At 30.6% G+C, this 13,673-nt stretch overlaps 1 protein-coding gene across 17 annotated transcripts in view; it reads left to right on the top strand.

The window, feature by feature from the left end:
* The window catches only part of LOC143256270 (unconventional myosin-Ic-like), a 104,399-nt gene extending 91,126 nt beyond the window's left edge, over nucleotides 1-13,273 (top strand). For all 17 annotated transcript variants that reach the window (XM_076513260.1, XM_076513256.1, XM_076513258.1 and 14 more), the window contains 6 exons: nucleotides 1,670-1,740; nucleotides 4,702-4,843; nucleotides 6,465-6,535; nucleotides 8,398-8,501; nucleotides 8,888-8,987; nucleotides 12,019-13,273. In XM_076513260.1, the coding sequence (XP_076369375.1) occupies nucleotides 1,670-1,740; nucleotides 4,702-4,843; nucleotides 6,465-6,535; nucleotides 8,398-8,501; nucleotides 8,888-8,987; nucleotides 12,019-12,036 (506 nt within the window). In that variant the 3' untranslated portion in view covers nucleotides 12,037-13,273. The remainder of the gene's footprint in view (nucleotides 1-1,669; nucleotides 1,741-4,701; nucleotides 4,844-6,464; nucleotides 6,536-8,397; nucleotides 8,502-8,887; nucleotides 8,988-12,018) is intronic.
* The last annotated feature ends 400 nt before the right edge of the window (nucleotides 13,274-13,673 follow it).

The following is a 13,673-nucleotide window of genomic DNA, read 5'->3' as shown; positions in this document are numbered from 1 at the left end:
TGTAATTAGATGTACATGACAGTCCACAGCTGTTTTGTGTACAAGTGCAGATCTTGTTTTGTTAACACAAGTAAGATTTTTTTAAACTGATGTCAGATCCAAAGTTGTAGCCAATGGCCAAAGACCTGGATGTGAATAAAGTTTGTGGAAGGCAATCTAGATTTACTGTTTTTGATACAGAAAGAAAGCTTTATGTATGTATTTGTTAAACAGCCAAATGTCTGAATATATCTAGATTCACTTTGTTTATACTGAGAGATATAACACAAGGGGTGTGCAAATAAAACCATTTAAAAAACCTATCACTATAGCATAAAATTAAACAGATGTAGAAGTTTCATGTATCAGTTTTATGTTTTCTTATAGTCCTTCTTAGCTTTGTATTTAATTTTGTTCATTTCATGGATAAACTTCCTAAGATGTTTTTTTTTTTAATACTTTAACCCTGTATTCAGAGATGGGTGTCAAAATGTGCATTTTTAACTTTTACAGGGTTTCATTTAATGTGATGTATTATAAAGGGTTTTGGAGAGAGAGAAATGATTGGATTGCAATCAGTTCAAGGATTTTGTAGAGAGAGGAACTGAATTACAGTCAGATCAAGGATTTTGAAGTGTTATGTGTTATAATTTATCATTATAAATTAAAAGGTATTAAGAACTCAAATAACTGGAAATTTTAATTCAGAAGTTAATTGAATGTTAATATGTATCAAATTTATGATGCTTGCCAGTAAGATTGATACACACTGTTTTCTTTCTAACATAAATATATTTTAATATACAAGCAACAATACAATTTATAATAACAGTTAGTTATTTCAAATAGTTACCACAAATATTGGTTTATGTACAAAAGTCTTACAAACTCTTACAAGTCTTTTATCTAGTCTAGAACTGAATATTCTATTGATAATCCAAGTACACGATGAGAAAAATTAATTCTCAATTGATGTTGTTGTACCTTGCTTAAGCGAACTAGCTTGGCTGGCCTCACACAGCTTATAAGCTGTCTTTTTACCAACGAAGATATTTAATTTTCCCTTAGAAATGCTAAAGTCCAAATTTAATTCACTGAAGCAGAATGGTTTGTAATGTTCAAAATCTATAAATGATCCTTGTCCAATTTTGTAATTTTCTAATTAATATGTGTTAATCACAATTATAGCTTCTTATGCCTATAACACACTGACTGTAGCTGACCAATAATATTCTTCCTATCTTTCAGCTAGATGCTTTTTATAGGAATAACACAAGGTTGTAAAAATTTCAACAGTGTTCTAGCATAAAACAAATACTTTGTGATTCTTTTTTTTAAGAATCTTCTACAAATTTTCAGAATAGTGAGGACTTTTGCAATACATATCCAGCATCATACGTCATACTCATCAAGCTGAAACAAATGGATTTCAAGGATTTCTTAGATTACAACCAATTCAAAGATTTTATAGAGAGAGGGTTTGGATTATAACTAATTCAAAGATTTTGTAGAGAGAGAGATGGATTAAAGTTTTTTTATGCCATCTCAGCTTTCTTAGCATGAGTTTTTGTTGTGTTTTTGTGACCCATCCCATCCTGTATAACCTATTTGTGTACCTCCTCAACATATAGTATTGTTATGTTAATTGTTGTTATTATATTATGTAATTTTGAAATTTTTTTTATTTTAGCTCGTGAACAAAATACATTGAAAGCAAATGCCTTCGATAGCTTCTTTAATATTCAGGGTGAAAAATCGTTGGTAAGAACAACTATATGTCTTCCTTTCAGTTTTATATAACTGTAATGTGATTCTTGTAGAGTAATTAATTTAAATAACCCATTTAAAAATAAATCTACTGATATTTATAAATGAACACAGTATTTATAATATGAACATTTAAATACCAATGTAGATCAAGGAGACCCCTATTTTTGTGATGTATAGTTGTAGCACAATTGTTTACGATATTTAACATTTCCTACATAATCTGTATTCTTTTGATGAAGCATTAAAATATTTTGGCTTGAAAACATCACATGTCCTCATTCCCCTCATGGTATTAGCATGCTGATTGAGCTTTACATGACATGTGTTGGTTTTTGATCTTACAAACCAAACCCCACCCCATTTCTCAGACATTCTGCAAATGATCTTAAAATCTAATCTGTTTTGTAATTTTATATTCCAGATGCTATTGAAAGTATATCTAAATCTATGTTCCACGTATTACTACCTTATAGGAATACAGTTTATTGAAATAACATTTCATTTTTATCTCTTGATTTGGGTGAATTGTATTACTAGAAAAATATGTTATTTTTGAAATATGTCTTATTAAAGTTTTTATTCCTGTCATATAAAGAAATATGTCAGTTAAAATCAGTACACTTGAAACTTTAAGATAATTCAGTTGAAATTAAAATGATTATATTGAATATACAGAAAAAATAATAATTTTACCAGCTCATAAAGCTCATGTTTGTTAAATTGTTTGAGTCATTGGAATATTGTTTTCAGTAAAAAAACATCATAAACACATAGTTCTATGTTTTATGAAATACCCATATGCGTATCTTATTTGAGTTCGATAATCAGTATTTAAATACACTCATCCTTTTTTTTCCACCTTAATCGTAACAGTTAACAGTATTTTGAAGTACAATATTGATTAAGTAAAAATATGTGGTTTTTTGCATCTGGACTTTTTGTTTATATAAAGTCTTCATTTTTTCCAGCTTTGAAGCAGATGGTTTAAACTTAATATGTAGGTTCTTTAGTCAACTAATTTCAATTGTTAAAATGTTTTTTTTCAAATCCTTCTGTTTAAACAGTACATACATTGTTAAATAAAGGGCTGCTAGTAATAACTAGTTGGTGTATTGGATGAAAACTTGGAACAGAAGAAACCAAGAATGAAAAATTAGGTCAGCATTACATACAAATATATTATCTATTTGTAATATAATTCACCCATATCTGGTTACATAATACATTGTAACTCATTACAGACATTTTTTTCTTAAGTGACAAAGCAGGTGTTCATTGCTGATGTACAACCACATCACGTAGTACATTAAAAGTAAGCTAACAGCTATTGGGCCTGATGATTAGGACACTCAACTTACCATCTGCAAAGTTGTAAGATCTAAACCAATCATTGAACATGCTAGTCCTTTAAGCTGTGGGAGCATTGTAATGTTACAGTTAATCCCACTATTCATTTTAAAGAGTAGCCCAAGATTTTATGTCAGAAGATGCTAACCAGTTTTCTTCCTTATGACTGACAATTCAAAATTAGGAACAGTAGCATGTAATCCCAGTAGCTTTATCATCAACATACAAAAACAACTAACCTTTGTGTTCTATAAGCAAAGTAATCTCTGTTATAATACATAGGCATGTATTATTTTAAGTGGTTATTCTTTGATAGACTGTGTAGGCAGAGTATTCATGATGAAACTGTAGAGTGGATGGCAACTGCCTGTCCTGAAGACGAAAAGTGGAAGACTTTCGAAATGTCATCCTGTAAAATTGTGTCTCCACAACAGGCAGTATCCATCCATTCTACAATGTTTCATCATAATTTATTATTTTTAATATTGAAGTTATTGTTACTCTTAGCTTAGTATTTGAATTTAGGACTAACATAAATCTCCTAGTCTCATCAAAATCTCGAGTTATTATTGGGTTCATAGTCCTAAATATAATTAATAGCAAGAGCTAGTGAACTGAAGAAACAATACAACCATATATCTAATAAGCTACAATCTTTACCATGTTAATTTTTGTTTTTTTATCTAAGTTGGTAGTGTGGTCTGTGATAAGAAGTTGATATAAATTGTAATTATAATAGCTGTACTACATTTTTGATGTGATATTTTCTGGTACTAATCCCCCATTCGCATATTAAATGTAGAACCTCACACCTTATATGTGAGTTTAGTTCCAATAAAACTCAGCAAGCCAGAATTTTAAAGCTAAATTTCTGCAACAAAATGAATGTTTTTACAGTACAGAAGTTCATCTCTAATGACAAAAGGATTCGCACTTTATAATGGTTTTATAACACTGGATAATAGTTAGTGTATTAGTTTTTCAAATTCGTGTTCCTATTGGCCAGTACACTCACTGTGAGTAAAGAAGGACAGATTACACTATGTAACAAAATTTTTACTTTTTCTTGTTCCTGGACAGAAAGTGTTATTTCCCAATTGCTTATGCCTAAAGTAAGTGGAAAAGACCTATTTTTCTTTTCAAACTTTGCTTTTGTGACCTGGAAGCATATAACAAAAACATGATGGGAGACTATATTTGGGGGCTGATACATGAAAGTGATTTACATTACAGTCGCAAATCTTGAAAAACTACTCACTTCTAAACATTTTTGTATAACTTTAGTATAAATAAATGTAAATCTTGATTCATATGTTGGTTTATTTGGACCTTATGTAAATGAAAATGTGCAAATGTGCCCATTTTTATACAGAAAATAGGTTAATTTCTAAATTTGATTATCCAGGTCACAAAAGCAAAGTTTGAAGGGAAAAATGACCATTTTCTGTACTTTTACAACATAAGCAATTAAGAAATAACACATACTATTGAGGAACAAAATTTGTGTTACATAGTGTTATTAATATGAAGTAACACAAAATTATTGATTGCAGATTAGGTAAGCTAATTAGGTAAGGCATATTTCAGGTGTTATGTTTTTTTTAGTACTGTGCACCAGTGATCAAATATGATCGTCATGGCTACAAGGCTCGTGGACGAATTCTTGTGGTGTCCGACAAGGCTATTTATCTTCTAAACGAAAAAGATTTTAAACAGAAACATAGGTTGGATTTTCAGATTTTAACAGGTAATTGTTTTTTTTTAATTTAACAAAACCAGAACCTTAAAAACAAAGTGCCAACCAATGAGGTTTTTTTTTTTACAGCATTAAAGCAAAGTGATAAACAATGTGTTTTTTTTTCTTTTTTTACTTTCGTATAGCCTTTAAATCAAAGTGCTACATATACCTTATACTATATCTGTGGTTCATTTTTTAAGGTTTCTATTGGGTGATACTATTGTTTTCATGAGTATCCGTCTCTGTGTGTTTCTTATACCTTTAGTGGAAAGTGTTTTCTATTTCATCTTTCTTTGTTTTTCTTAACACGTTTCTGCTGTACTTCCACAAATATGTTTCACTGAACAATCTCCTACCCCTGTAGAGACTATCTGCATCAAAAGGGAATACTAACAACCTCTATTCTAGAATTCTCTTTGTCTTTACATCCAAAATGGAGGTTTATCTCACAGATCTTTATTCCTCTCTATCTGTATGTATTTCAAACTTTAAAAGCAAATACATTCTCCCTTAATTCACTGCATCTTCTCATGTAGCAGTTCCCTATCTTTGAAGTTACAACTTTGGCTTATCTTAAGTGATTGTATCTTCTCATGTATCAGTTCCCTATCTTTGAAGTTACAACTTTGGCTTACCTTAAGTGATTGTATCTTCTCATGTATCAGTTCCCTATCTTTGAAGTTACAACTTTGGCTCATCTTAAGTGATTGTATCTTCTCATGTAGCAGTTCCCTGTCTTTTAAGTTACAACTTTGGCTTATCTTAAGTGATTGTATCTTCTTATGTAGCAGTTCCCTATCTTTGAAGTTACAACTTTGGCTTACCTTAAATGATTGTATCTTTTTATGTAGCAGTTCCCTATCTTTGAAGTTACAACTTTGGCTTACCTTAAGTGATTGTATCTTCTCATGTATCAGTTCCCTATCTTTGAAGTTACAACTTTGGCTTACCTTAAGTGATTGTATCTTCTCATGTATCAGTTCCCTATCTTTGAAGTTACAACTTTGGCTTACCTTAAGTGATTGTATCTTCTCATGTATCAGTTCCCTATCTTTGAAGTTACAACTTTGGCTTATCTTAAGGGATTGTATCTTCTCATGTAGCAGTTCCCTATCTTTGAAGTTACAACTTTGGCTTATCTTAAGTGATTGTATCTTCTCATGTAGCAGTTCACTATCTTTGAAGTTGAAACTTTGTCTCCCTTAACTGATTATGTCTTATTATGTAATAGTTCCATGTCTATAAAGTCTAAACTGTGTCTGGCATAACTTATTAATTAGCTTATATATCACTATTATATCTATAAAGTTGAAACTTTGTCTCCCTTAACTGATTATGTCTTATTATGTAATAGTTCCATGTCTATAAAGTCTAAACTGTGTCTGGCAAAACTTATTCATTAGCTTATATATCACTATTATATCTATAAAGCTGGAACTTTTGTCTTTCTTACCATATAGCACTTCATATGTGATGGTTTCCTTCTTTAAATGGGAGAGAAGGCATTATTTACTAACTGTATTAACTTCTATTGTTTTATCTAGAAATTCCTTACTTTTAATGAGGCAGCTTTTTACCATCAATCAATTTTTCTACCTCATCCAAACAAAGGATATGTTTTATTCTACAGGTTTGTCTGTAAGTAACCTGACTGATGGTGTGTTGGTGTTAAGGATACCTAGCGATTTTAAGAAAGACAAGGTTTGTTACTTTATATGTTTACATTCCACAATTTCTTTTTTCTATATTTTATGCAGGTAACGAGTTATTACTTATATGGGTCTTATGTGATATTTTAGTGTTACCTTTGTGTGGGATTTTCTGTTTCAATTTAAGTTTATTCGTTTTCTCATTAAATCAAACTATATGACTTATCTGACATGATGTCAGAAAAGCACGTGGGTTCAAGACATCTTGATAAAAGAGGATAAAAACACTATCTTAAGTGCTTTTGAAAGGTGACTCTGAAGAAGAAAGGCCAACCTTTCAAAAATGCTCGGGTTATAGTGATTTTATAATCATGTGTCATGACTTATTTGACAGTCATGAAGTGATGAATGATAAGCTGATGCTCCCTGATGTACATCTAGGTTCAGAAAAAAGTGTCTTAAAATATTTTAAAATAATAACCTTTAAGTGATACACCATAGTATAATTTTATATTTACAATTCAATTTCAAAAACATAAAAAAAACATGTACGGTGTCATACCATAATCACCACCACGACTTTTGGAAAAACTGTTGGTTTAATAAACAAAGTGGAATTATATACAATGTTTTTTCAGGTTATATGTGATTCTCATTTTAAAATCTTCTGTAAGAGATCCATTTAGCTGTCTTGACTGATCAGTAACATTGGATACACTGCCATCTGCTGTGCACATTATGTACTCGCAAAAAAAATCAGAGCTTTCATACTTAACTTACCATTAATATGGTCAATTTAATAAAATTGTAGTCTCACTAAAATTAATTATCAAACGTTTTTTAAACTACTATCATCATTATTTATATAAAAACAGGTTTAAATCTCTTTTACAGAGTTATACAGTTACCTTAAACTGGCTTGTTAAAATGTTTGATGAGAACCATGCTTTTATGCCTCTGGAGAATAGTATTATAGTACCTAATCAAATGAGCCTCTGTAACAAGAAAAAGTTTATAATCCATAATAAGTTCTCTATTAAACTTGTTTTTATTGTTATTTCTTATGTTTAAACAAAATTACATTTTATTAGCATTGTCTCTATAATTGTCTAAATAAAACCTTATAAATTCAAGTGTCTTAAAAATTTGTTTGTAGTTTGAAAGAATAAATTGTCAATTCACATTGTCACAAAAATATTTGACGTCACTCCTTAAACCTGAGTAGACATTGACAGTACCCACCCAAAAATCCTAATTTACCCATTGACAGCATCCAATAACATTTATTTCTCTTTAGCCGAAAACTAATCCAAACCGTGTTATTAACAACGTTTTATAAACAGACCAGAAGTTTTATAAGGTATAGTGATAATAATTAGAAAATCTGACAGAATGTCCAAAACGTTACAGGTTTAATAATATAACTGTTTATAAGGTATAGTGATAATAATTAGAAAATCTGACAGAATGTCCAAAACGTTACAGGTTTAATTATATAACTGTTTATTTAATGCGGTGGTAGGAAAAGAGTGACCAATTCAGTGTAGGATTTCAAAAATATTCCAAAGTAGTTTTAATTTATTGACTTAATATTTTATTAAGGAACATTATTTGTAATTGTACTAGGTTTTTCTATTTGAATTCCTAGTATTTTTCTTTGTTTTGTTGATATTGGAGGAGTTAGATTTGGCCATAAATATGGAAAAATAAACCATCTTATTTCATGAGTGCTTAATCAACATTATTGTACTGGAAGATTTGAAATAAACTGATCATGAACAGAATGATTTGTTCAGTATTGTGTCTTGACTATTATGTTATTTCTTTTTCAGGATTCAGTCATCGATTTTGTTTAAGTTTCATCATTGGTTTAGAGGCATATTGACATTTTAATTTTTTAAATTATATTTGCAGGGTGACTTAATTCTGGACTGTAGAGACCATCTGGTGGAAGTAGTTGTAAAAATTGTTATGGCCAGCAATAGAAAATCTTTAGTAAAAGTGGAAGAATCAGGATGGTGAGACTTATAATATCCAAACAATAATTTATAGTTTATATATATAATCAATAAGTAGGTATTGTATCTGAGGTGGAATATAAAAAGTATACAGAAGTAATAAACACACTATCTTTATTAATAAAAAATCTCTGTTATTTGAAGGGCTTTTGGCTTGCTAACAAATTTAAATACAGCTTAACTATACTGTAACAAACAAATCAGATTTAGACAGAATATAAAATTACTTAATCATATCACTAGTTTCATTTTTCTTCAAATGGAAGACTCAAGTTCATTAATAAAGTGTTAAATCAGTTTGTGACTTGTGACCAAACATATAATATGGGATTTGTTGGTTTTTTTATGGTAAGATAAATTGTTAAAACCTGGCTGAATTTTTGCAGCATACCTCATTATCTGGCAAGTGGCAAACAAGGAATTATAAACTTTTGTAAAGGAATAAATCCTGAGATTACCAAAGGCAAGGATGGCCATCTTACTGTGGTAAGTACATACGTAATAACTAGAACTGTATGGCCATCTTACTGTGATAGGTACATACATAATAACTAGAACTGTATGGCCATCTTACTGTGGTAGGTACATACGTAATAACTAGAACTGTATGGCCATCTTACTGTGGTAGGTACATACGTAATAACTAGAACTGTATGGCCATCTTACTGTGGTAGGTACATACGTAATAACTAGAACTGTATGGCCATCTTACTGTGGTAGGTACATACGTAATAACTAGAACTGTATGGCCATCTTACTGTGGTAGGTACATACATAATAACTAGAACTGTATGGCCATCTTACTGTGGTAGGTACATACGTAATAACTAGAACTGTATGGCCATCTTACTGTGGTAGGTACATACGTAATAACTAGAACTGTATGGCCATCTTACTGTGGTAGGTACATACGTAATAACTAGAACTGTATGGCCATCTTACTGTGGTAGGTACATACATAATAACTAGAACTGTATGGCCATCTTACTGTGGTAGGTACATACGTAATAACTAGAACTGTATGGCCATCTTACTGTGGTAGGTACATACGTAATAACTAGAACTGTATGGCCATCTTACTGTGGTAGGTACATACATAATAACTAGAACTGTATGGCCATCTTACTGTGGTAGGTACATACGTAATAACTAGAACTGTATGGCCATCTTACTGTGGTAAGTACATACGTAATAACTAGAACTGTATGGCCATCTTACTGTGGTAGGTACATACGTAATAACTAGAACTGTATGGCCATCTTACTGTGGTAGGTACATACATAATAACTAGAACTGTATGGCCATCTTACTGTGGTAGGTACATACGTAATAACTAGAACTGTATGGCCATCTTACTGTGGTAAGTACATACGTAATAACTAGAACTGTATGGCCATCTTACTGTGGTAGGTAATAACTAGAACTGTAAAGTTATTATTGTCTTAATCTTTGAAATGGGCAATCTCTGTCAGACTCTTGTATCTTCATTTCTAGCTTGTTCATTACCTTTAAGGAGACTTTTTTTTTATTTTGTTTTCTCACACCATTTAAACTAGAACAAAGAATACCTTTTGTTTTATAGGTCTATCTGTGAGCAACTTGACTGATGTATTGACAATAACAGTCCTAGAAAAAATGAGTAAATATTTATACTAATATAATAACAGGTAGACAAACAATTTATAAGCATGAGGAAAAGGTTAACTGAAATGGTGAAACATACTATGTGTTTTCGACAGAACGCAGGTTTTTCTTTAGGTATGATCAATTGTAAATAATACAAGGTTTATATATAATTGCAAAGACAATAGAGATGAAATTTGATGGAAACCTTGTTATTAGGTGACAGGATATGAGTAGAGGTCAAGTGTATGAACAGTGAATAAACATTGCCAAATATGGCTGATGTTGCTAGGGCCATTATCATGGTCTAGTGAATGATTGTTTATTTTTATTATTTCTGTAGTTTCTAAACGATATCTTTCATTTTTTTAGTTTTGGGTTGGTGTTAAGAAAAGAATTTTACCCTAAAATTTCTTGTGACCTGCTTCTTATTAATGATATGTTAAGAAAGTTACTGGAAATCACCTCTACACATGTGACTGTGGTGTTCCTTTCACCTTATTTCATAGAGATGTGTTATTTGTTCTGTGTATTTCTTTACACATTCACATAGGATATTATATATATATACCCTGTTTTTGTTCTTTTAATATGGATTCTTTTGGATCAGGTAGTAAGATGTTAATTTTTATGAATACAGTTTTTATGTCAATGCTCCTGTTATTAAAATATTTAGTTATTTCATTCGCAGTTTCTGACATAAAAGGGAATGAAACAAATTTGTTGCATTTTGTTTACCGTATTTTCCGGTTAATAAGCCGAGGCCAATTTTCAGCTCTGAAAATGAGGGTTTTTGCTTATTACCGCCCAATAAGCCGAAGCCATTTTTAAGAAGTGACAAGCTTCTTCAAAATGAGTTCTTAGTCTCGTTTCAGCGTCAGCATGCATGTTGTGTGTGATCATTGGCGTTCTGTAGTAAAGCAGAACGTGTCGTATTGAGACAGAGATGGAATCAATATGTCATTCATTATTGGCTCCACTCACTGTAATTAGGTAACCAATGAAATTCCAGAAACAACGTTTCACTTAACGTGCTTTGCTGATGGGACAAAATTACCGCCTATGGTAATTTTCAAAAGAAAAACATTTCCTAAGAAGAAGAAATTTCCGAAAGGAGTGATCGGCCAATAAACCGACCCCCAAAAATCAGGTCCAAAATTTAGGGCCAGAAATTCGGCTTATTAGGCGGAAAATACGGTATATGTGATAAATCAGAGTTAACATAATATTTTACACTGTTTTGAAGTTTGATACAAGCTCTACCAGTGATATTGGGATTGGAACCTCTAGATAGTAGTGTGTTATTTAAATAGTTCAAATCAATAAATAAGTCTTCTCTGTTGATGTCAAGTTTTCTGACACAATGTATGTAAATGAAGTAGGAGGATATTTTCTGTGATAAATGGTGATTAGATCTTATGTGTGGCAACATGGTGATGGAATGGTATTACCTATGTATACTTTATCATTATCTCTTTTTACAGTCACATCTAAAATGGAAGAGAATTGTTGGATTCTATTTCATGTATGAAGATTATGATATTAGGTTTTAACGTGTCTAAGAATTCATTGAAATTGCGTAGTGTGGTGTCTCTTTCCCATGTTGCCATACGTTGAAGATATCATCTACGTATTTTAGACGAGATTTCTGTCTTAATGTATCATCAGTATGAAACAAGTCACAAACTACTTTGGGATGAAATTATTCTTCTATGAGAACCTAACACTTAAAGAAAAGGAAAGAAAGGGACTGTTTAGAAACTACAGAAATCATAAAATTAAATAATCTCTAACTAAGTTTATTTAGTTCTTTTTGCTTTAATCATACGTGAGAACACAATATCAGTGACAGAGAATTTAGGATTTTATTTTTATATGTTTTTGCTCCCCCTAGATTTCTGTGTCTACATAAATTCTTCACAAATTTCCAAGAAATGAAGAAAGTGATTGACCATTTTTATTGTAATACAACTACTGCTTTTCTGGAAATTATTTATCTGTCATAAAATATTTTAATAATGTATTATTTACATGAAATCTTCCCAAGACGTGAGGTTAGACAATTTTTAATATCAATTATTATTCAGCAAATTGTCACAATAATCATTAGCTTATATCCAATAGTTGTTTTTGTAATTTCGTTTAAAAGTTTTTGTAAAACTTATCTACATAATATTTATATGACAACTTCCTTTGATTATAAAATCTTGAGAAAATTGTTCAGATATCTCAATAATCAAAAGTCCACTGAATTTATCATCTAATGTTTAAACTGGTACAGTTTTTATGAAATTGTTTAAATATGTGTTGTAACTGTTCAGATATTTATTTAGGTTTTCGATGTGTTAAAAAATAAAATAGAAAGATAAAGATTTCAATTATTTTATTGTCACAACAATTGAATTTTGTTATTTATTGCACAAAAATTTTTCAAACTACAATTAGTTATTTCAATATATTACACCCTTATGTTTTTAATCGTAAACATTATTTTGAAATATACTAAATTCGGGTTTTATCATTTATTATTTTAATAAAAGCAACCCATTTCATTTTATTCAAAATGAAGCTCGTGAATTCATTTTAAAATATTTGGGTATCAGTAGTTTTTTTAAAATAATATCTATAATTTTAATATAGTTTTAAAATTTTTGACACGATGTTACGGATAAGCAAGTATTATGGATATTGTAGTGTTTCAGATGTGTATTTACATATTATCCCTGTAAGACTTGTAAACGCCATCTGTGTTATCTTGTAGAAATAAGAAAAGTAAAGATGTTATTATATAAGAATGAAAAACTCCAAGTATTTTATGTGTCAAAAGTTTCGATAGTTCAAGTTTCAGTAGATAAAAATGTAAACATAATTATTGTTTTTTATTATTAATATAACTTTAAACGTTTTTTATTTGTAACATAAATACGAATCAAGATTTTGCCTTAAAAGTAAGTCATGTTAAAATAACTTTAATATGACATGTCATAACATATATATATATTATGTAGTTGTTATTGTTTTCATTGCAAAAATTTATTCTTAAGCTTTAACACTAAAATAGTGCCTTCAGAAATATATTGAAACTGTGCGTAGAGAATTATTTTGTCTTGTATTTATGTAATAAAAATAAAGGTTTTTTTAAAAGGAAATGATTTGGGTTTTTAAGAGTCGTTTCTCCTTCCTTAAAAGAAACTTTTTTGGATGTCATAAATTACTAATTGTTTTTTTTTTAATTTCGCGCAAAGCTACACAAGAGCTATCTGCGCTCGTCGTCCCCACTTGAGCAGTGTAAGTCTAGACGGAAGGCAGTTAGTCATCACCGCCAACTCTTGGGCTACTCTTTTTATCAACGAATAGTAGGATTGGTCGTATCATTATAACGCCCCCATGCCTGAAAGAGCGAGCACGTTTGGTCTGACAGGGATTCGAACCCGGGACCCTCGGATTACGAGTCGAGTGCCTTAACCACTTGGCCATGCTGGGCCTCGCGATTTGGAGGATTAATATAAGCTAACCGTGCCTACCGAGAGATTCGAGTATTTTCGTGAA

Source organism: Tachypleus tridentatus, chromosome 7, assembly GCF_004210375.1.
Source record: "Tachypleus tridentatus isolate NWPU-2018 chromosome 7, ASM421037v1, whole genome shotgun sequence".
In the NCBI taxonomy this organism is placed as follows: Eukaryota; Metazoa; Arthropoda; class Merostomata; order Xiphosura; family Limulidae; genus Tachypleus; species Tachypleus tridentatus.
The sequence above is the reverse complement of the archived record's forward strand: the minus strand, read 5'-3'. Positions and strand labels throughout refer to the sequence as shown.